Source organism: Eumetopias jubatus, unplaced genomic scaffold (genome assembly GCF_037043125.1).
Source record: "Eumetopias jubatus isolate StellerSeaLion01/CBP00866 unplaced genomic scaffold, mEumJub1_p1.0 scaffold_13, whole genome shotgun sequence".
Classification (NCBI taxonomy): Eukaryota; Metazoa; Chordata; class Mammalia; order Carnivora; family Otariidae; genus Eumetopias; species Eumetopias jubatus.
Window position 1 is genome coordinate 21,885,450 of NW_028274819.1, and position 25,006 is coordinate 21,910,455.

The 25,006-nt window shown below is 38.5% G+C and overlaps 1 protein-coding gene across 1 annotated transcript; it reads left to right on the plus strand.

Moving 5' to 3' along the window:
* The first annotated feature begins 1,909 nt into the window (after nt 1-1,909).
* On the plus strand, nt 1,910-24,456 carry LRRC4C (leucine rich repeat containing 4C). The gene is made up of 2 exons (XM_028111304.2): nt 1,910-1,971; nt 22,492-24,456. Exon 2 carries the CDS (start codon nt 22,534-22,536, stop codon nt 24,454-24,456), a length of 1,923 nt encoding a protein of 640 aa, XP_027967105.2. The 5' UTR covers nt 1,910-1,971; nt 22,492-22,533.
* The last annotated feature ends 550 nt before the right edge of the window (nt 24,457-25,006 follow it).

Here is a 25,006-nt window from a genome sequence, read left to right on the forward strand (position 1 = left end):
GGATCACATGGAAAGCGATTCTAGACAAAGAATAGGTCCACTAACTGAGCTCTGGTACACTCCAGGGTTTAGTGGCCTGACAGATAAGGACAACTAGTGATGGAGGTAGAGCAGATTAACCACTGAGGTAGAAAGAGAATCGAGAGAGTGGTTTCCCAGGAGTCAAGTACGGACAGTGTTTCAGAAAGGACAGGGTGGTCACTATGTCAAATACTGCTAATTTTTGTCTAATATAAGAATTGAGAATTGGCTACTTCATTTAGCAATGAACATGAGTTTTCTCCTCCTACCTCTTCTTTACCCCCTCTACACACACTAATTGTTACCCACTGCCTTGCTCTCACATTATTATAAACCCTGACGTGTTAACTTGTCACTCACATTTCATGTTTCCTAACTCAAGGGTTCTTGAAATCATGAGATTTGGGGAAACTTTCTCTAAGATTGAGTTACACATCTTTTAAACCAATAACGGAAAATCCACAGATCATCTCTGAAATAAATTTTAATTATACTCAGTTTTACCCATATAATAATAGTAATATTCACTAGTGGTATATTGCTTTGAAGTTTGAGAAGTACATTTACTTGCATTCTGTGTTCCACACAGAACCATCTAACACAGTAAAGTGCCCAGCTTTGAAGCTTACACCATCAGACTATGCCACCTGCTAACACCTCCTTGTAGGAGTCACCAGCAGACCCACCAGCAGACTTCACTCCTCCTCATTCCTTGAAGATTTTAACACCTGCCTCCCTGCTGTTCTTTCCAGTCCTACTCCTGATAGAATTCTTGGTGATGTCAATATCCATGTCAGTCCCTTGATCTTGATTACTAATTGTGTGGGCTTTTCCCATCTGTACTTGCTCAGGGTTTCCGCTTTGTACTATTTGCACCAACTGTATGTCTAAGCTTCGGTTGTAAAGATCTGTGTTTGTGGGATTTAAAGATTCTTTAGTTTACTTCTTATGCTTTGCAAACTGCCAGTACTGTCTCTTCATGTTTCTTTGCTCTAAGTACTGTGTGGCCCTCAAGCTCAGATTCTAATTTTTAATATGCCATGGCCATAGGAGTGTGGGAAGGGGGCGGGGAATAGGAATCGGGATGGATAGGGAGAGGAGATGTTAGCATCTCTTTTGTGTTTGGATGCGGGAAAAGAAACAGCTGGTGTTCACAGCTCATGCCTATGTCAAACTCTTAGCATCCCATTTGACTTTAGTAATTTGGTGTGTTCTGTTTAACTGTTTCCTACCCATATTCAAAATATTTTCTCTCGTTTGATCTTGAGAGGTAGTTTTGATCAACACACTGGATCAGAGAGAAAATGTGACTTGTTGAAGGTCATGCATCTGATAAGTCAGAACCAAGTGTAGACAATAGGTCTTCTGACTCCAAACGCATTTTTCATTGGCATTAAAACATGCATTGTTGCAAACGGCCAGTGGTTAAAATAGCTGCCTTGGCTCTCTGCCCAGGAGAATGTTAGAATACAGTGGTAATTCAATAAATATTGTCACCAGTGTTGTCTGTGGTGATGTTGGTGGCAGCAGATCCAGAAATGTACTGAATTGTTCTAATGGATGCTTCTTTATTTTTTTAGATTGGCAAACACGTTGCCTGTTTACAGCATAGAGACCACAATGGAAAGCTAGGTGGGTGATGATTCATGCTAAATCTTTCCCACAATATGCTGAACACTACAACAGCAGCTAATGTAAAGTGGCTCATTATACACTGTCAAATCCAATAACAGCAACGACTGGCTTTGCTAGCACAAGCAACTTGTGGGAAGCCCAGCTACTGCAAACCACTACTGAATTTTGAAAAATAGGCTGCAGTATAGTAGAAAAGACATATTCCCTGAGTCATATTTGCAAATTTCTTATATGTTTCTCTTTGCCAGCTTAGAAACAGCCTTCATGTTCCCAGCTTGACACCAGAGATGACTCTTCTTGGGATTCATTTCTCTTGTGAGTGCCTCCTCCTTCAGTTATATTTTATGGGCTAAAGATTTTATAAGGGTAGGGGGGTGGCTCATAGGCAGATCTGGAATTGTGGTTCTCCTACAGAAATATTCCCAAAGCTCCCTCGTCACCCAGTCTTACGCCAGCCAATCATGCCATATGCATAAATACATTTCCCTTCTGGAGCACAACATCTATAGGTAGCTTTTCTACCTCTACAGCGAGATACCATGAGGCAGCAGACAGGAGTACCGACTCCTTGCTCTATGACTTATGATTATGTGTCTTTTTGTCTCCATTTAATTGTAATCTCCTGGAAGGCAGGGTCCTGGATTTATTATCTCTGTAGTCTAATGCCTATGAGCCATAGTTGTCCCTCCATAAATATTTATCAGTAAAATTAATGCATTCCCTTCTAAAAAGTCCATAATTAAGCTAAGAACTGGGGTTTAATCTTCTTGCCTCCCTTGTCCCTAGCACAGTGCCTGATACATAGTAGGTGGAAACTCCATGTTCCTTTAGTGAGGGAACAAGGGTATGAATGAGTCCATCAATCACCTGGTTCCCTGTGGCCAAATTAAAGGCTAAGCAAACCTTTTCCAATCATCAGGGACAAAAAAGTGATAGCTTCCAATTGTTCTTCTTTGGGCCACCAGGAGTAATGCCCTAAAAGTGGTTGTTTATTTTGGAAGGCAAAAGCTAATCTGAAGCTATTTTCTTTATTTTTATATTCAAATATCTACAAAACAGAAAAACACTGGAGACCTATTCATTGTTCACAAATGATCTATGGGGTAATAATGTGCTTGCTTTTCCAGCTGTGCTGCACTTTGGTGCTATCCTGGGTTTAATTGAAAATATGCTGTGACCTTGGTTTTGTTCACTGGGCATGGGGGGGTATAATTGGCATGAGGCCTCTGAAGAACTCCCTTTTAATGAATGTCATTTGGCTAATTTGAGGTTTGCCTGTGGGAAATAGTGTATGAAGTCCTGTAAAAACAAGACACATTTTATTTGCATGCAATTCACATGAAGGTAATTATTTAAATTTTTTTACCTTTATTTTGCCATACCTATTCGTTGAATTCTAAATGCTATCGGTATGATAATAGTATTGTCCCTAACAGTCTCATGTTTCATCATAATTAAATAAACAGCTTGTGAATTGCAGTCCAAAAAATGTCTGTATTCCACTCTTAACTTAAGGGGTTTCCATAGAAACTGTGGGCAGCGAGTTTAACTGACATTCATTGGACTTGAGGCTACATGCAGTGTTGCTATCTCTCTGTTTTTCTGTTACTCTGTGTATACAGCTCTTTCTCTTCCTTTAACCCTGGAAACCCTCTTTCCCTCCTCCTCTGCTCCTCCTCCCCCTTCTCTTATTAGCAATGAGGAAGTAATTTGGACTCAGTTAGATTTAACAAATGCAATAATACTAAAATGAGCTCTGATACTTAAGTGTAATTGTGTTATTAACTGGAAATGTTTTTCTTCAAAAACAAAAGAATCGAGAGTGAAGTTTACTAAGGAAGCACATGCTGGTAAGAAGGAACCCTTGGCTGCCAGTTGAAAGTTTGCAGGCTGTATTATCACAGTCCATATTTCCACCCCAGCTATGGCTTTTCCTTGATTTAGGCAAACCGAACTGATGTTTCTTTCTCCTCAGTCCTGATTTTCAGTCTTCTAAATGGAGCATAAAATCATTGTGCTGATCATATTCCAAGAGAAAGAAAGAGTTAATTAGGAAAAAAAAATACTGTATATTGTGTACCTACTGTGTGCCCAATATTTTGCTAGATACTGACATTTAGGTTGTCTTAGTTGATCCCACAACATGCATTGCCAGGCAGTGCACTGGAAGGAAAAATGAATCTCGGCCTGGTGGTTGAAGTCTAGATCCCACAACAGGCTGGTTGAAAAGCCTTGATTATAGTGCATAGAGGCTCTGTCTTGGTTTCTCAAATACATAATGAATATGAGCACTTCTAAGAAATGGTGTCTCATTAAGATTAGTTATAATAATGTAGCCAGTACACCATAAGACTGGTGTTTTCTTCATCCCTTTAGAATTGAGTTGCCAAGGGGCACCTGGGTGGCTCAGATGGTTAAGCGTCTGCCTTCGGCTCAGGTCATGATCCCAGAGTCCTGGGATCGAGCCCCGCATCGGGCTCTCTCTTCGGTGGGAAGCCTGCTTCTCCCTCTCCCACTCTCCCTGCTTGTGTTCCCTTTCTCGCTGTGTCTCTCTCTGTCAAATAAATAAAATCTTTAAAAAAAAAAAGAAAAAAGAAATGAGTTGCCAAAGAGTAAATTGCTTCTCCAAAGCAACATAGCTAGTAGAAAGTGTATCCATCTGGTGCAGTGGTTAAAAGGGTGTATCAAGACAGACCCGAGATCAGCTATTAAGGATTTGGAGTAAGCTACAAACAGCATCTGCTTCATGAAGTTGTTATGAGGATTAAGTAACGCGTATGTAAAGTACACAGAGTATCTACCACATAGAGAGTTGTGGTTTTTACTCTTTCTGTCTCCCTCCCTCCCCCACCTTTCTGATTTTTTGTTTTTTGAGTATGGATTCAAAGTAAAAAATGATCAGTCTCCAAAGTCTATCTAATACGTATAGTTTTATAAGTTATAAGTCATCTCACAATTCATAAACTATCTAAACTTAAACTGGTAATGAGAAAAGAGGGACAAAAAAAATATCATGCTCACTTTACAGGTGAGGAAAAAGGAGATTCAGTTATTGACCAGATCTCCATATAGTGAAAAAGGAAGTGGAGTTTTTCCCTAGGTCTCAGGGGTTCCTTTTAAAATTAAAACTTTCAAAGTCCATGATTCTTAATTTGGGTTCTATACGAGTTTTAAAGCTTCACCCAGCAGATTTGAATTCATCTTTCCAACAAATCGTGAGAGGAAGACACTTTTAGCAGGGAGGGAGGAAAGGAAGGAAGCAGAGGGTACTTACACAGGCTGTCTCTTACCGACCTGTTTCCTGGTCATTCTCCCAGGATCCGAAGGGGCATGCAGAAGTATGTTTCTCAATCCCAGGGACAGAGGAGGCATTGATTTTGCATAGCAATATGCTTTAGTGGGGTGGGGTGAAATGGGAAGAAAAAACTGAAAAGAATGCATGTATCAGTCAGAGGTGTTGGTGGGCATCTAAAGAATTCCGGAAGAGTAAACATCTTGGACAAGAGTGGGTTGGGACATGATTGCTGGAGAGCATAATTGTTACCCATACACACACACACACACACACACACACACACACACACACACACACACACACATACATATACAAGTTTATATATATATGTATACTTATATATACATATATATGCATATACAAGATTAATCACAATGAACATTTCTTTAATATATAATCATCATAAGACTTCAAAGGCTCATACTAGGAGAAAAGATGTTAGCTCTGCCATTTTTACTTGTGGTGTGCTTATGTTTGCCTTATTATTAGAATATTCATTCTGTGTTCTCTTTGAAAGATTCCCTTTATGCTCCTTTCTCCATTTTGGGTTAGTTCTTTTGTAAAAACTGAATAAAAGAATCCCTGAAACCACTTAGCCAGACCCACAGAGATTGTAGTATATCACCAAGTGCTGAAAACCTATGAACAAGTAACTATACCCCACTGTGTTACGGAACTCCCTCTTTTGCTCAGGGCTCCTCCCATATGCTATGTGACATCTGGAACCATTGCCAAATTAGTAAAACTGAATCTCTTTATTTCTGAGATGAAAGTTACTTATAAAAAGAAATTTTAATATTTTTCCGCCATGCCCTAATGGATCATCTTGGCAGGTTTGGGGTCGAAGAGAGTGAATAAGAAAAGGATTATTTTTATAATCATGACTCCAGAGCAGGGTCAGCAAACTTTCTGTAGAGAGTCAGTAAGTAAGTATTTGGGGCTTTGCAAGCCTTATAGTCTATCACAACTACACAATTTTGCACTTTAATGTGAAATCCGCCATAGAGAGTAAATACACGAATGGGTGCGGAAGTATTCCAATAAAACTTTATTGAAAAAAAAACACAGGTGGTGAGCCAGATTTTGTCCATGGGCAGTAGTTTTCCAACCACTGATCTGAGGATTTTGCCCACATCTCTATCCAGCTTCCATTTCTGTGCACATGGCAGTTGCAGCTTAAAGGGTGGGGCTGGGGAGTGTAGGAGTGACAAAAGTATCATAATTTATCCTGATTTTGTGGATTTTGCTTTTTCTTACACTTATTTTTGATTAAAACTTATCTTTCCAGTATTTCTTTGGCATGGGAAGAACGGGTATTCATTCTGTCTTCACTTTACAGAAGGGTACAGAAAGTTTAAGTGGTTTGTATCATTGTCACCCATCTGTGATATCTGTATTAGGATCTGACTATCACCCCTGTGTTTTTTTATTTGGATTATTCTTTCTAGGATGCATCCTTTAGAGAATTAAAAAAAAATGGTGGGAGAAATAACCAAGAAGTAATTTTCATTATCCAAACCAAGGAAAAAGTAGTGACTTTTAATGACTTAAATAGGGACACGCACGGGCGTCCCTACTTTCTTATTCCATTAAGATACCATAGGGGATCCAGTTCCTTGTTGCTTTTCATGGATTTTCCTGATCTTTTTTTCCACGGTATGTTTTTGGAAATGATGCGTTTTAGGCCAATGAGTATCAGATAATACTTGGAGTTCTTGTTTTGCACAGTACTGTGTTAACTGAAACTTGTTCATATTGGAACGGAGTCTTCATGTTGCAAGGTTCCATGGTAACTGAGAGCAAATCTGTTATAAGAGAACTGTGCAAAAAAAAGAGGACTTGGTGCCAGTATGCATGACCTATGTGTAACACGGCACCAAGCAAAATGAGGACTGCCTTAACTAAATAACTAAGAATCCAATTTCCAAATGTCTGCATCTGCCATATAATTCCCTCTTTTGCAGTCATTAGGGGGAAACAAAGAAATCACTGATTACAGTCATTGCCATTATCTGACATGTCATCACTAAGCTTTTGTCATTATGCAATGTTAACAGTGTTGAGGTTACTTGAAACCAGCTCCAGTTCCAATTAAGAGGCCATCCCTGCTATCTGCATTCTGATTAAAGGACGTTGCCTGGAAATCACAGAAGGAGTCTACTCTGTTTCCTCCCCTTGCTCAGATCTCATAAACACAGACTCAATTAAAGAGAGTTTCCTTATCAGGTTTTTGTGGGTCATTTTGGTGAATTTATTAAACTCTTGAGTCATGCTGAAAACTGGCAGGTGGTGGCTCCGAGGTCTTCAGTAGGAGCCAGGACCTAATGGACAGGTTTGCTCTGATGTTTTAGAGAGTCTGAAATATACATATGTCAGAGCAGCCAATCATGGGTCAGGAATCAAGGAAGTTGGTGAAATATGAAGCGAGTCTCACGGCATAATGATTGTAGAGCAGAGATGTGAAAATCTTAATGTCATGTCAACCTATATTTTAGCTAAAAAGGAGAACCTAGTCCAGGCCCTCATTTTTTTTATTCCTCAATTATTGAAATTCTTAGTAGGCTTTCGGACCTTACAGTGTACTCTTCACTATCCATGCTCCATACTATTGCAAATTTGCTTTTCCTTAGATATTCTTCCCATAATACTATTTCCTTCCAACACAAGGAAAAAAATCAAGTCCCTACAACCCATCTGATGACTTAATACAGAATTTAAGGTGTTTTTCTGTCTCTTTATCACATTCTGGTATTATTTTGCTTATCCTACCTTCTCTCCCACTGGTTTTTAGTATAGATTCCTCATAGGAGTCACCTTGTGCCTCTCTTTCCAACGTTCATGTTCACTTTCATATGTTTCCCACTAACCACATGCCTCTTCTCCAGCAAACTCTCTCCCTTCTCTCTCTTTCTTCTTCAGTTATTGTGTTCTCCTAGAACATGCTGTGCATTCTTGTTTAGCACTTTCTGCTGTATTAGATCCCTTATTTACTCCTTATGAATCCCGCTATACTGTGAGACACCTGATATCAGGGAGACACTGGGTCCTAAGTGTCAAGAACTGAGAACTGTGCTTATTCAAATCCATATCTCCTATTAAATCCCATGTCCACATAGCCTTCTCTGATGGTTCACACCTTCCTGGTTCCCTCTAACTGCCAGGCTACTTGTAATGATCTGCACAACCACCTCCACACTTACTCAGTACAACATTTGGCATTGGTTCATGACTGTTGTTTATGTTAGGCTTGTCACAGCCCAGTGTTTCAAATGATCAGTGATGGGGAGTTAACTGAGTGGAAGGGATTCCCTCACAAGGAAAGTTCACAGAGTATTGGTACCCATACTTGGAAGCATATATTATTAGAACTGAAATGACTTTACCGATTCTCTTTCCCAACATCCTACTATGAAATGAGTCCCAAACATCATTAGTACTTTGCCTGGGGAGATTATATATATGTGTGTGTGTGTGTGTGTGTGTGTGTGTGTGTGTGTGTGTGTGTGTGTGTGTTTGGTTACTGTCTAGGAAATTTGGGGTTTGTACTGTTTAATAATAAACAGGGAAGAAAGTACTTGATAAAACCCTGGAAGGCGATTTTAAAATAGGAATGACTCTCTATATGTGGTATTTATTCTCTTCAGATTCCCAAGCATGGCAATTGAAATTGCATTACTCATTATAAAAATCTATATGCCTTTTGAATGCTATTGTTGGTTTGTTTGTTTTCAACCTATAAAGGCAATGATGACCTTGCACGGGGCATTTCCTAAGGATTAATGAGCAGTTGAGGGTTAATGGCTATCAACTCCTCCTAGCTAGTCATCAATCCAAAGGAAGCATGGGAAGCAAGGTCATTAACGGCATTACCAACTTTCTGAAATCAAATCCTTCTCTACCTGCCTTGCCAAGGGCTTATGTTAAAGATGGGCTTGTTAGATTTTCAAGTTTCTTCAGTTACTTGCCTGTCATTAACCTGAACATAAGAATATATAAATATTAACGTAAATATGAATATATAAAAGAGTAATCATTAGCCTCTGTGGAGTGATAGAAGAATGTCATGAGAAAAATAATTTTTCATACTTTGATTAAACATAATTTGAAATGTTCAGCCTCTTTTATCTTCTTTTTTTCCCTTTTTCAAACTGAAAGCCTAGAATCATCCTATTGTGCATCCTGAGAGGCTAAAACGTGTCTAATTTCTGCAGTTTAGCCTCATTCAACAATAGAATTTGTGTTTGTGTGTGTATGGGGGGAGATTTTTACTGGGATTTTGGTTGTATCAGTTGTAACAGAATATTACTTTTTTGATTTACTCCTGTTATACAGACGATCTTCACTAATATTAATAAGCATGATATTTTCTCTTTTGGCATCAGTCAAAACTACCCAACATATTCTAAGAAATAGATAAACATTAACAATTCAGTTACACTACCTCAGTGAATTTTCCTTTAAGGAATAATCCATGGCTAAATGAGGGACGGATGGTTCTGGAGCAGAGAAGTCCTCATTTCATCATGCAGCATCCTGATTCTTACATTGACACAAATTCCTTTAAAAAATGACATGGACTGACAAATTGTCACCTGAATACCAGTGTTAATGTATGTGGCAAGGATCACTGTCATGAGGGAAGACAGCATTCCAAGACCTTTTCCAAGGGACGTTCATCTTGAAGTATTTACTCAAGACATGGGTCTGGTCCTTTGTTTTATACTCTCAGAAATTTGATTTGGATAGCTCATCATGAGAAAGTTGTAGTCACACTTATAAATACATAAGAAATGAATATAGAGAACAGAATGCCAATTTGTTAAATTATAGCTAAAACTATAACAGACACTTCAAGTACTTCAGTCTGTCAAATCTTTTTATGTAGAACTTAAACTTTTTTGGAGTCATAAATCTCCTTGAGAATATGATGTAAAACCAATGAATAATCTTCCTATAAAAATATACAATCTCCACATTTATACAAAAATTTGCATATAATTTCAAGAGATTCATAAATGGTTTAAAATCCATTCGTGAGCTTCTTAGTAACCCTTGGATTGAACTATACATTTTCATGGAAAAACATAATTCAATAAGGCAGTTGATGAGAAATCAAACTAAGAAAACTTAATTGTATGATTCAAATTGCTTTAGCATCAGATTATAATTGTCTGATGTATCAATCATTCTCCATAATTGGACTGCAGCTGTCACTGGGACTAGACAATAACAATAACAATAAATGTTCATATAGTATTGGCTATGTACCAGGCACTGTTCTAAATCCTTCTATATATACTAAATTGTGTATTCTCACAATGATACAGTATATAAATCAGAGTATCCAACGTCTAGGCATTTTCACAGATGGATACTACACACATTTTTATCTCTGATTTTTTAAAAAAACTCTATATTCCATTAGCCTTCACTTAGTTATGTAAGTAGTTGGTAAGTACCAACCTTTTCTTGAGCCTCCTTTATTTTCTTTTTGTTTGTTTGTTTGTTTCTCGTTCTTTCTTTCTTTCCTCTTTCCATCCTTCTTTCATATATATAGATATATATATATCTATATATATAATGAAAGATATAATGTTACAATGTGCCATGTAGTCTGGATGTAATATTCAGGATACAGCTTATTGCTGGTAAAGAGAAATTTTTACCTAGTCTATTGTTTTCAATCACACATTTACATGCTGATTTGGGGCAATCTACTTTTTCAGAATTTATTTTTACATTTTTGTTTGTGTTCATGAAAGGGCAAGGAGTAATTACTGAACCCCCCTCTTTATCATTTGTACTAAGTTGTATACTATTTTAACTTTTTTGGTTCTCATACAGGTCTTATCAATGGACCTTCATATGATATTTGTTATTATAAAATTAGCTTATCATCCTGGCTCCTGACTATGAATTAAAATGTGGGCTACATGCAGTAATGCAATTAAATAAATATTTACTGCATGCCTAGATATCATCCAGTTCCAGTCTTTCAGAAGCTTATGATTAAATAGGTTGAGTACCTACCCAAACATTTAGATTCAAACACAGATTTGATAAATGTTATTGTCTTAGCATTACAGACACTTATGGAAGGATAGATTAGTCCCAGCCAGTAAGACCATTGAAGGTCAAATAGAAATGGTCACTGTAAAATTGGCTCTGAGATTGGGTACAATTTTGACAGGAAAATCAGAGTAGGAAATTCCTGGCGATGGGAAGAGCAGGAGCAAAGCTCTGAAGAGGAAAAGTAGGAGGCATATTTTTAGAATCAGGAACAGACTGCAGCCTAGACTGTATTATGGAGAACAGTGGGAGATAAGACCGGGAAAGCAGTATGGCGCAGCATCATGGAGGGTCCTGTGTGTCACACTAAGGCAATAGTTTTTAAGAGGGCAAATTTGCCCCCAGGGGGCATTGGCAATGTCTGGAGGCACTAGATCCTCACAACTGGGGGTGCTACTGGCATCTAGTGGGTAGAGGCAGAAAGGGATGTAGGCTTTATTCTCTAAGCAAATGGGAACTATTGGTGGGTTATGTTTTCTTGAACTGTGATTGTCTAGGTTCCTGGGGCTCGATACACTAAATATGCAAAGTGTTAACTGCGTAGATCTCTGCCAGGAAAATATAAGAAGAAAAGGCCAATTTTAGAGATAAAAAAATAACATGTTTTAATCATGTTGTGGCCCTGAACCTGAGAAAAGAGAAAGAATGAAAAGGAAGAGCAGAGAAGTGAAGTTTTTATGCATTGGTAGGATCTAGACTTAAAAATATAGTGCAAAGGAGAGTGCAGGCATTTCTGATAATTGGGACAGTCTTATTTCATTTCCTGAAGAATGAACTATCAAGCAGTATCTGGAGCTTGAGGTTTCAAGCTTTTTTTTTGGTTATTCATTTCACAAAACCAACAGAGCAAACGTCTATCATAAAAATACAAACATATCCCTGAACACTTCAAATTCTACCCTTTAATTTGAGGAACAAGCCAGTCATCTATATTTCATTTCTTCATAAATAATAAACGTCAAAAAGTGAATATGATCAAAAGGACTCATAACCAGCCAGAAACTTCATGCCAGGTATGTTTATCTCTCTTGCATCATGCGAGACTAAACAAGCAGGAAAAAACAAATTAATTTTATTTTTAGCCTTGCCAAGTCATTGGCTATATTTCTGGATCTGCTTTTTTAACATGAAGTAGATTTGACTTTTTGTAGCTAAGACAAAGTTGGAGCTGCGACTGCTTACCATAATCCCTTGCCTATTCCATCTTGTTCCTTTGGATTGTGACAAAAGAATTAAGAGGTCTTTTTTCACCCATGGATTTTCTAACTAATAGTTCAAATGAGTTCCAGAAGCAGAAACATGATGATCAAGAAGCTCTTCCATTTTAAAGGGAGATTTGAGGATTTCTTGACTTTCTGCCATACAAATTCTTGTTCTCTGTTCTAAGTGCTCTGATCCAATGGAGTGACCTGGAAACTGAGCAAAACCTCCCTACCTCTGATGTACAAGTAGGTGCTATGTGAAGAATCAAATCAGGAGAACAACTTACGCATTATCTACATTAGAATTTCAAGGCAATCATGTTATTTTAGGCACATACAGCAGAGGGCATTGTTTGGCCAAACTTAAACAGGGCTGCTATTGACAATAATAAAGAAATAAATAGGGAAACCTTCCCCTGAAAACAAACAAACAAAATAGAAAAGAGAGCTTGAAAACAATGAAATGAGCTTTTTATTGCATTGTGCTCCCCAGCTTTTCTTTGTAGGAAGGATTTCTGCGAAAATAGTTAAAAACTAGACAAACATCATTTCAGAAATTGATGAAATTCCTACTGTATGAGTTGGACTCTACTAGATGCTAGGGATCAATTAGTGAATGTGACGTCATTTAGGTCCTCAGTGAATTTATAGCCTTAACTATCTACAGGCTGCTTAGACACCAGCTTATTCATTTATTTATTCATTCATACATTTAGCAAATATTTGATGAACATTATTCCAGGTGAAAACTACTGAATAGGACAAACAAATCTCTGCTCCATGGGACTTAATATTCCACTCAGATGAGACAGGCAGTAAGAAAATAAGCATCTAAGTATATGAGAAAAATACCAATAACAAGTATTATAGTGGAAATTAAATATGGTGATGTGATTGACAGTGGTTGAGGTGCTTCTTTAGGCTGGGTGGTCAAGAAAAAACTTCCTGAAAAGGAAAAATTTAAGGGATGTTCTGAAGGACAAGGAAAACCAACCATGCAAAAATCAAAGGACATGTGGTGCAGGCAGAGGGGACCCTACTGCAAAGGTCCTGAGGGAGGACAACGCTTGGAGCATTTGAGGACCCAAGGAAGTCCAATGTGGTTGAAAAGAGAAGGGGGTTGAAGAAAAGTTGAAAGGTACGAGACGCAGGCAGGTATCAGATGATTTTGATTTGGGGGCCAAAACAGTTTGCGTTTTGCTTAAAATGATATGGAGCTAATAGGAGCATTTCAACGGAAGAATGACATGAACATATTGATATTTTAAAAATTCATTTTAAATGTGTATGGAGAATTCATTGTGGTGAGGCAATTGCAAAAGTAGAGAAACTGGTCAGAAGGTATTTCAGTGGTCCAAGTTAGAAATGAAGATGATTTGGCCTAGAGAGGGTCAAAAGGAAAAGTAGATGGATCCAGTTATATTTTAGTAAGTCACATGAATAGTGTTGTGCTGGATATTAATAAAGAAAAAGAAAAGTCAAGGAAGATTCTTATGTCTTGGCATTGAAAAACTACTTGGCTGTGTGTTAGTGGCATTTGGGAGGTGCAGGGACAGGTTTGGGGATTTGTTTTTAGTATATGCTATGGCGTTGAATTCAAGTAATCCTCTCAATGTCTATTTACTAATGTTATTACCATCACTCCCACTTAGAAAGGGGTAACATAGAGAAAGCCAATTTGCCGAAGATCAGTCAGTAATACTAAGCCAACCTTCCAACCCTCTTCATTCCATTCTCGATCTGGTTTTTGTTCCTCTGGGTTTTGCTAATAAACATTTCTGGCTCTTTCTGTGCTTAAGCATTGTTTCAAGTTGGAAAATATAGCCTTTCATTAGGGAACCAAAACCGAATGTGTGTTTAGTAGTCCTTTGTGTGCCATTTACAGAGTAGAGCAGCACCAGAGATCAGAGATGCCTCTCTCCTGACATGCACATCAGAGTTTCCAAAAATCATACCCTGATCCCTGTGTACAATGATATTTTTTTAATGTGACCACATACAGAAGCTAATTTTGCCTTCACTGGTATTTCATGCTTGACAGGATTTCAGCTAGGGCTAATTAATTTCAACCTGTACACATCTCAGTTATCAGATCATCAGATTGAAGATCAGTTTCATTCAGTTTTAAAGTAATGCTAGGGATGTCGATTATTGAAGTCATAGGACTTTTCCATCAACCTTTCCTCTTTTCAATTTCTTTTACACACAAGGGCAGATCATTCTTTTATGGGATTGCGGTTTCTTCCTAAGTCTCTTTATTGAAGCAATCCAAACTTCCACCAAGCTTGTAGTGCCCCTCAGGTGGGCCAGCTCAGCCATCTTAATTCTGCAGCATAAGCCTTCTGCTTCCAGTAAGTCAGTTTTCCTTCATTTCATGCTCCTACTCCTCTGCTTTTTTAAGTAATCTCTTACCTCCTCCACCACCACCCTGACTCAATACAAGTTTATGTCCCCTTAAAGACCTACATACTGAGGGTTCTAGAGGGGAGGGGTGGGGGGATGGGTTAGCCTGCTGATAGGTATTAAAGAGGGCACGTTCTGCATGGGGCACTGAGTGTTATTCGCAAACAATGAATCATGGAACACTACACCAAAAACTAAAGATGTAATGTATGGTGATTAACATAACATTTAAAAAAAAAAAAGACCTACATACAATCCTGAATCCTCTTCTTAAAACTTTCCCTGATTATCTGTGACTTCTGACAATCCTTTATGGCATTTAAATATTGAATATGTTGGTTTGCGTTAGTACCCAGGACACCTGTATGTACACTTTTTTATTTTTTATATGAATTTGTACAATTGTATTACAACTCCAATGAGCTTATGATGTTCTAGAAGACCTGGCCAATTTCATTCTTATACTCCTGACTATACTGTCCAAACAATAGCAACATGCTGGCCACATGCTTTTTTTTCCCTTTTCTTTTTAATACATGGTTCTCTCTACTCGCTGTTTCTTTTCACCTGATGATATTATAATTGTGTCACCTCTAAACCCCCAAATATGTATTATTTTATATAAATCAGATTAAGTCTTCGAGAAAAATGAAAATGCAGACTCAGGTGTCATCATCATCATCTTCTTCTTCAGCTCAATTTCCTATAATTTTCTAGAAACATTGCTAGGTCAGTATGTTCAGCCAAAGAACCTCCTGTTGACTTGACAGGTTGAGTCCCTGGTTTACAGCCATTTAAATGTTATATCACTTCCATTACATTTGCCTAGAGGGTCAGCCCTAGCCACAGTTACAAAAATTTTCTTCTCCCTGAAAATCTGCAGAGCTACAATATTATATATGGAGTAGAGAAAACTCAACAGACTTGTAAAATTGGGTTTCAGTTGGGAAAATGTGAACTATATTAGAAAATATTTATAGAATAATTTTGATTTGGAGAGGTAAGATATGTTTGATAATGGTATTATTTGAGGTGTTGTTTTTCCTTCTCTGGTGTGTTCTAGCACTCTTTAAAATGGAGAGAGTTATCCAGAGAAATGACTGTAATAGAAAGCCTTTTAGCATGAGAGGGATGAGCCTCACCTCCTTTTTGACAAGCATTTCATGTTGCCTCAGTTTACATTGTTTCCTTTGGTAGATCTCAAATTTATAATGGTACAAGAAATCAGAATTTTTCTACTGTCTTACTTGTTGTTTCTTTGCTATTGGTTCCAGAAATGGGGAGATCGTGAGGGAAAAAAAGAGAGAGGGAGGGAGGCAAGGGGAGAGGGAGAAAGGAGAATGAATATGTGAGATAGGTTTCACTGTAAGTAACCAGGAAAAAGTAATTGTTTATACTGTAAGGGATTGAATATTTTAAACACTAAGAAAATATAGAGGAAAGATAGTGACAGGATTCATTAATTTAGCTGTCCATCACAAATATCAAAAATACAAATTCTTCCCCTGGTTCCATTTTCCTTCCTTGGCCTAACTGCTTTATCCTTAGGCTTCCTCCTTTCTTGGCCACAAGACGGCTTCAGCAACTCTAGGCATCTTATACTCCCAACAATACCCAGAAACAGAATAAAGAACTATTTCTTCCCCATGTTTTTCTTCTTATTAGTGGGAGAAAAAAAATTTCCTGAACCCCTCAGCTGATTTCTTCTCACATCTCATTGGCCAAATTGTATCGTGTGTCCAGACCTAATCAGTCTCTGGCAACAGAAATGGTGCAACCAATATTTGTTTAGACAAGAGCTCAGCAAACTATAGTCCAAAAGGTTAGCCCTGGAAGCTAAGAATGTTCTAGAATTTTTAAATAGAAAAAAATGTTAAGAATAATATTTTGAGGGGTGCCTGGGTGGCTCAATTGGTTAAGCATCTGCCTTCAGCTCAGGTCATGATCCTAGGGTCTTGGAATCCAGCCCTGCACTGGGCTCTCTGCTCAGCGGGGAGTTTGCTTCTCTCTCTCCCTCTAACCCTCCACCCTGCTTGTGCTTGCTCTCCCTCTTTCTCTCTCTCTTAAACAAATAAATAAAAAAATCTTTAAAAAAAGAATATTTTCAGACATGTCAAAATGGTATGAAATTCAGATTTCAGTGCCCATAGTAAGTTTAATCAGAACCATATCCATTCATTTAGGCTACAATGGCAGAATAGAGTAGTTAAAACAGGAAACCATATGGCCTGCAAAGCCTAAAATATTTACTATCTGGCCCTTTACAGGAAAAATTTGGCTAGCCCTACCTTAAACCAAATTCTGTTTACCCAGCAGTCCTGGGTCAGTCTCTTCCAAAGCAGATAATATAGTTTTGTGATTTTTTTTTTTTTTTTTTTTTTTTTAGGATGGGAGTGAAGATTCCCGAACAAAATGTTCTAGGGAAAGAATAAGGGATGAGGATGTTGAGTAGGCAACAAATGCGAAGAAAGAGAGAGAGAGGTTCAAGCATAATTTAAATGAATAATCCATACTTAGTGCTGTTAAAAGCTGACTCCCAACACAACCTGTTGAAAAGACAGAGCCAGTTTATTTCTTACTCTGTGAAGGGAGGTCACCTCCTCACAAAGGTATGGGAGTATCTGTTAGTAGCGTGGTGAAGATTAGGATGGAATTTATGGAGAATTGGAAGTCTGATTTGAGAGGAGTTTTCACTGCTGGAGGTTGATTAGGAGAGAGTAAAAATTACGGTACAGCCATCCGAGATTTGTGAAAACACCTAAGTGAGGAGAGAGATTCAAAGAATCTTAAGTATAGACTGCCATTAGATGCTTTCTATGAAAGAACTGATGGATCTTTGGGCAGGTTCCTAGAAGGACAATGAAACCATTTGCTTGGACAGGAGAGTCCCCAAAGATAGAGATGCTAATAAAGACAATGGAAGAGCAAAATCATGGTCATGTCAACAGAGAGGTATGGTTTGGAGGTCTCAGTGTCCAGGCTGAGTGTGGGGCAAGTGGTTTTGGTTCTCAGTATTTAGGGGTTTTGTCGCAGATACATGTGAGTGTGAGTGTGTGTGTGTGTGTGTGTGTGTGTGTTCTGTGGGGGAGAGGTTGTGGCTAATAAATTCACCTTTCTGTTATCTGGCTCCAAACTAGTTCCAATACCTAGACCCAGTTTATGCTAACTGAGCAATGATAGTGTGCTAAATAAAGCACCCCCTGTATCTCAGTGCACTGAAGCATGGGTAGGGAAAGAAGAAAGGTCTGTTGACAAAGTCAGAATATCCTCTGAGACAAGGCTAAAAGTATTACAGTTTAATTCAAAACCCATACAGGTCCATTTGTAAATAAATGCTGTCAGATGCCATTGTAATGGATAGTGTGTACTTTAAAATTGATTTCTTTTTGATGTGATAAAACATCTTATGAAAGAGATGTTGAAACGTAGCTTTTAATGTAAAGTAACATAATTTAGATTTTAAAATAGAAAACCTTTTGTTGATAGTAGTTTATTCGATTCAGTGCATGTCCCAAACATTATTTTCTGTGGGCTATAAATTACCTTTGAACCAGCTATAATTCATAAATCGTTACTTATGACTGATTTATAGGAAATCTCATTAATAGCAATAGCAGAAAGACCTTGAAGTAAGCAAGAAATAGAAAATAAGACAGCCTGGGGACTGAAAAGGGAGAGACACACGCACTCTACAATTAATTGCAATGTATTGGATTTGCATATGAAAGCATGCTTCTGATCATTGCAGTTAATCCTTACCATAACTTTGAATAATAGATATTAGTGTTATTCCTATCTTATATAAGAGGAAAAAACTGAGTGTCCCATCACTTTATATTTAGTTTGAATATGTTTTAAATATTTATTATATATTGATTATTATAAGCTGGTAAGTTTATATAAATATAAACTTACTATATATACATATATATGTATATATGATATATATATAATGTGATATTGCTAACAAAAGCCTTTTGAGTAGATGACAGTGGTGTTTCTCTCTTACAGACAGGAAAGTAGAGAGAAGTGAAGTAACTTTTCCAGTTGTAGAGACATGGAGGTTTAAGCAGGTATTTAAATTTAGCAAGTCTTATGTCATGCTCCTACTCCTCTGCTTTTTTAAGTAATCTCTTACCTCCTCCACCACCACCCTGACTCAATGCAAGTTCTCCCTTGACCATGGAACATGGCTCCCTTTGCTATGTCTTATTTTAAGGAGAAAAGGATAGCAAATGGCTTATCTTAAGCAAAGGACTTAGCTTCTTCACTTCTGTGCTATGTCTAGTCAATCAGTTATTTTTCTATATCTCTTTTGCCAGAGACCCTAGGATTCCGAGAGTCATAGGGTGGGAGATGGGAGATGAACTAGAGGAGCAGGACCCTGGGACCCCAATGCTAAAAACACCCATCAGTTAATGTATCAGAGATTTTATGTGCTATTTTCTAAATGCCCAATTACCTAAAAATTGTGTGTTGGAGAGAGGGGAGCAAATGTAAAACTACACCAAATCATATGAATAAAAAATTTTCAATGGTTGTGTTACTGGAAATTTAAGTAGGGTTCTATTTAAAGTGGAAATCTATAAGGGTTTTTAAGGTCATGTTTAAATTTACAATAAAAAATAATTCATAATCTAGCTCAGGTGAGAAGCCTACCAATCATATTGTTGTCACAGTGTAAATGGGACAGTAGAATAGACCTATAAAGCCATCAACAAGATTAACAAAATCAGCAGGGCCCCATTATTTAGTGATTAGTTGTTTTAAAATGTAGATTTTCTTATTATTTCGGTATGATGAGACAAATCAAGAGGCAATTGTCATTGAAGATATATATATATATTTTTACTCACAGTTCCCAAGAGGAGGGAGCATGCCATGCCACATGGGGGCCACATAAGGAAGCACCAGGGTCAGTCAGAGGGGTAGAGGGAGCAAGGGAAAATCTGAGCAAGAGCCTTTATCATGGTTTGTGAGAAAAAGCAAGAGAAGTCAGGGTAAGCAGGCTGGTAATTGGCTAGCCCTGTGAGATCCTGATAAAGGAGGTGGTTGGGGTATAGGCTTCAGACTGATTGGTTTGCATATGAAAGGCATGCTTGTGGGCAAGTCTTTTACTATCTCTAAGAATTGGCTAGCCCTTGGAGGGGTCTCTCTGGAACAGCAAGGCCCCGGATACCAAAACATCAGAAAATATAGAAAATAGGACCACCTGAGTGGCTCAGTTGGTTAAGCATCCAGACTTTTGATTTCGGGTTAGGTCATGATCTCAGGGTCATGAGATGGAGCCCTGCATCAGGCTCCATGCTGGGTGATGAGTCTGCATAAGATTCTCCCTCTCCTTCTCCCTCTGCCTCTCACCGCCCCCACTGGTGAGCTCTCTCTCTCTCTCTTAAAAGAAAGAATGAAAAAGGAAAGAAAGAGAGAGAGGAAGGAAGGAAGGAAGAAGGAAGGAAGGAAGGAAGGAAGAAAGAAAAAGAAAGAAAGAAAGAAAGAAAGAAAGAAAGAAAGAAAGAAAGAAAGAAAGAAAGAAAGAAAGAAAGAAAGAAAGAAAGAAAGAGAAAGAAAGAAAGAAAGAAAAAGAAAATATAGAAGATAGAAAGTCATGATTACTATATTAGTGCCTATCACTACACATACCCAGAGTTGTAACTAGATAGTAATTGTTTCTGCACATATACAACAGCCTTTTTATCCAGTGCCTACAGTGTGACAAGTGAGAAAAACCATCAGACATGGCCTCTGTCCTCACAGGCTAGTGGGAGAAACAGAACCAGGGACTAATGATCATAGTACTAGGTGGTGTGAAAAGTTAGTCTAGCGCTACTACAGCCCTGAAGAAAGAACTAAGTCTCTTTCCCAGGCCCTCTGTTCTCATGCCACAGGGAACTGTTTACTGGTCCCTGGATGTACTAGCATCTTTCATAGGTCCTTATCTTGGTTCAAGATGGTCCTTGCCTAAAATGCTCTTCTTTCCTCTTTTTTTTTTTTTTTAAATCAACTTCTTCTAGAAAACCTAGATCAGATGATCCTCTTCTTTGAAAATCCTCTGATTTACCAGCACAGACTGAGCTCATCTGACATCAGTGCCCTTGTCCCAATGTGGCTGGGTCTCATACCAGTGAATATATATTATTGTAATTCATCTGCTTACCTATCTGTCTCACCTTCTGAACTATCGTTTCCTCAGGGGTAAGGATGATATTCTTCATCTTTATATGCCTGGTACTCAGCAAGATGTCTGGGTAAGAGAAATAGCATGAACAGTAATAATAGTATCTAACATTACTGAGTTTTTACCATATGGGAGGCATTATTCTAAGGGCTTTACCTGCATTAACTAATTTTATCCTCACAACAACACAGGGGGTATGTACTATTATTCCCATTTTGCAAGTGAGGAGGTTGTGTCATGGAGAGATTAGTAAATTGTCCAAGGTGACATATAATAAGTACTAAATTAGTGCCTTTTTGAATTAGAATGTAGTGATCCCTTTTTTCCTTTGTTTGTTTCCAAGAGATTCATAGAAGGGACACTGTTTATTGAGATGAGAGATTTCGAAGAAGTCATTATACAAGTGTCCAATGCATGATAAGAGTAGGACGTACACTGGGTAACCCCAGCTCCTTTAAAATTCCTTCTTGTGCCAGAAGAGATGCAGAAAGTGAGTTATTTTATTCCCCTTCCCACAAATCTACTTAAAATCAGTGAGAGGAGGGGTACAAGATATATAATATTTCTGTTATACTAAGGTATCTTCTGTACGTAAAAGTTACGTTTCATAGAAATCATTTAATTTGTGGTATGTCTGCCTATAGGCAGCAGTTGCTATATTATAATGAATTTGGGTATTTGAAAATCTCTAAAAGTTTATGTACATCTGTGCATGCCATAGTTTCAGTGTATCTTCACAGGTACTATAAATCAAGTTGCCAGGGTTTACAGCTGAGGTCACCCCCCAAAAAAGTATTTTAGAGAAATTAATCCTGAAAAAATATTTTGCCTTTGCCATCACTCTCCCAGAAACTTTTTCATGGAGTGTTTGAGATCATATGCTCTTGGACCAATCAGATGAGTGTGTGAGTCCTGGTTCTGTACTTACGAACTCTGTGACTTCAGGCATGTTAGTTTCCCTATGATTAAACATCTTCACTTTGGAAATGGAGACTATAGAAGTCACTAACTCAGAAAAGTGCTGTAAGGAAGAGAAAGGATCAATCCACGCAACCTATGTAATTGAAAAGGGCCCCATTCACAAAAGGGCCCATGCTTGGTTAATGCTCTGTTGTTACAGATTGGAAATTCTTCATAATTTTTAAGAAGCCATCCCCCAGTTTCATTTGGCACTGGGCCCTGCAAATTATATAGCTATTCCTGGATAGGATTGTTTGTGAGGTTTATAGCCCATGGTGCCTGGTACATAGAAGAACTCTCAGTAAAATATCAGCTATTACTGATTTTGCATGGGAGCTTTTAGTTTGTTGGGTATAGCCCCAAATCTTATTTTCTGAACTTTTCCAATCTGGTCTGGCCATTGAACCTTCTGGTGGGGTACATCTCGTTTGTCCTCATGTATTCAAGTCATACTTGGTAAACACTATAGTAAGGTGTTTCACCTCATTCTTTCATTCCTATGTGACTGCATATTTGGTAGATATGGGCTGTGGATGACTGCTAATTTGAAGTACAGAAGCATTTTCTCTATAAATATGAGAATTGAGCCACATCGCTCAATAGGGGACATTAGATTTGTTGTTTGCTTAGTCTGAGAAATGATGGCTTTAGCTGATACATTGTATCACTGACATTACTCCAGAAAGACATTTGGAGGAGATCTAATACTCTTTTTTGTTCTTATATTGCAGACTATTTGAACTCCAGAAGGACCAACACCAGATAAATTATGAATGTTGAACAAGATGACCTTACATCCACAGCAGATAATGATAGGTCCTAGGTTTAACAGGGCCCTATTTGACCCCCTGCTTGTGGTGCTGCTGGCTCTTCAACTTCTTGTGGTGGCTGGTCTGGTGCGGGCTCAAACCTGCCCTTCTGTCTGCTCCTGCAGCAACCAGTTCAGCAAGGTGATTTGCGTCCGGAAAAACCTACGGGAGGTTCCAGATGGCATCTCCACCAACACGCGGCTGCTGAACCTCCATGAGAACCAAATCCAGATCATCAAAGTGAACAGCTTCAAGCACTTGAGGCACCTGGAAATCCTACAGTTGAGTAGGAATCATATTAGAACAATTGAAATCGGGGCCTTCAATGGTCTGGCAAACCTCAATACTCTGGAACTCTTTGACAATCGTCTTACTACCATCCCAAATGGAGCTTTTGTATATTTGTCTAAACTGAAGGAGCTCTGGTTGCGAAACAACCCCATTGAAAGCATTCCTTCTTATGCTTTTAACAGAATCCCTTCTTTGCGCCGACTAGACTTAGGGGAATTGAAAAGGCTTTCATACATCTCAGAAGGTGCCTTTGAAGGTCTGTCCAACTTGAGGTATTTGAACCTTGCCATGTGCAACCTCCGTGAAATCCCTAACCTTACACCTCTCATAAAACTAGATGAGCTGGATCTTTCTGGGAACCATTTGTCGGCCATCAGGCCTGGCTCATTCCAGGGATTGATGCACCTTCAAAAACTGTGGATGATCCAGTCCCAGATTCAAGTGATTGAACGGAATGCCTTTGATAACCTTCAGTCACTCGTGGAGATCAACTTGGCACACAACAATCTAACATTACTGCCTCATGACCTCTTCACACCTTTGCATCATCTAGAGCGGATACACTTACATCACAACCCTTGGAACTGTAACTGCGACATACTGTGGCTCAGCTGGTGGATAAAAGACATGGCCCCCTCCAACACAGCTTGTTGTGCTCGATGTAACACTCCTCCCAATCTGAAAGGGAGGTACATTGGGGAGCTTGACCAGAATTATTTCACGTGCTATGCTCCTGTGATTGTGGAGCCCCCAGCAGACCTCAATGTCACTGAGGGCATGGCAGCTGAGCTGAAATGTCGGGCTTCCACGTCCCTGACCTCTGTATCTTGGATTACTCCAAACGGAACGGTCATGACACATGGGGCATACAAAGTGCGGATAGCTGTGCTCAGTGACGGCACATTAAACTTCACGAATGTAACCGTGCAAGATACAGGCATGTACACATGTATGGTGAGTAATTCCGTTGGAAATACCACTGCTTCTGCCACCCTGAATGTTACTGCAGCAACCACTACTCCCTTCTCTTACTTTTCAACCGTCACAGTAGAGACTATGGAACCTTCTCAGGATGAGGCACGGACCACAGATAACAACGTGGGCCCCACTCCAGTGATCGACTGGGAGACCACCAATGTGACCACCTCTCTCACGCCACAGAGCACAAGGTCGACAGAAAAAACATTCACCATCCCAGTGACTGACATGAACAGTGGGATCCCAGGAATCGATGAGGTCATGAAGACCACCAAAATCATCATTGGCTGTTTTGTGGCCATCACACTCATGGCTGCAGTGATGCTGGTCATTTTCTACAAGATGAGGAAGCAGCACCATCGGCAAAACCATCATGCCCCAACAAGGACTGTTGAAATCATTAATGTGGATGATGAGATTACAGGAGATACGCCCATGGAAAGCCACCTGCCCATGCCTGCTATCGAGCATGAGCATCTAAATCACTATAACTCTTACAAATCTCCCTTCAACCACACAACAACAGTTAACACAATAAATTCAATACACAGTTCAGTGCATGAACCGTTATTGATCCGAATGAACTCTAAAGACAATGTACAAGAGACTCAAATCTAAAACATTTACAGAGTTACAGAAAACAAACAATAAAAAAAGACAGTTTATTAAAAATGACACAAATGACTGGGCTAAATCTACTGTTTCAAAAAAGTGTCTTTACAAAAAAAAAACAAAAAAGAAAAGAAATTTATTTATTAAAAATTCTATTGTGATCTAAAGCAGACAAAATTATGTGTATTCCTCAGAACCTGTTTTTGCTGCAGTTATTTACTATTTTCCCACATCTCATCCCTGCCTTCCCTGGTTGCCATATTTTTCATAGGAGATCTCAAGTCCCTAAAGAACTGGCCTAGGAAATTTTGTAAGAATTCTGTTACATTTTGAGATTTTTATGGTGAATTCTAGTGGTGAGATCCAGTCTATTTTGTCTTTCTTTCTTTTTTTTCCTCTCTCCTTTCTTTCCCTCATGACCTTATGAAGTAGTCCAATGGGGAATGCAATATTAGAAATAGATTTTTAAGAGAGAACAAGATTAAAAAAATGCAAGATCTTATATTTTTCATGTAATGACCTGTTCTGTATTTATGAGGAGAACCATTCAATGGCA

Coding starts and splice junctions, on each gene's coding strand:
- LRRC4C (XM_028111304.2), top strand. CDS start 22,534: ATGTTGAACAAGATGACCTTACATCCACAGCAGATAATGATAGGTCCT.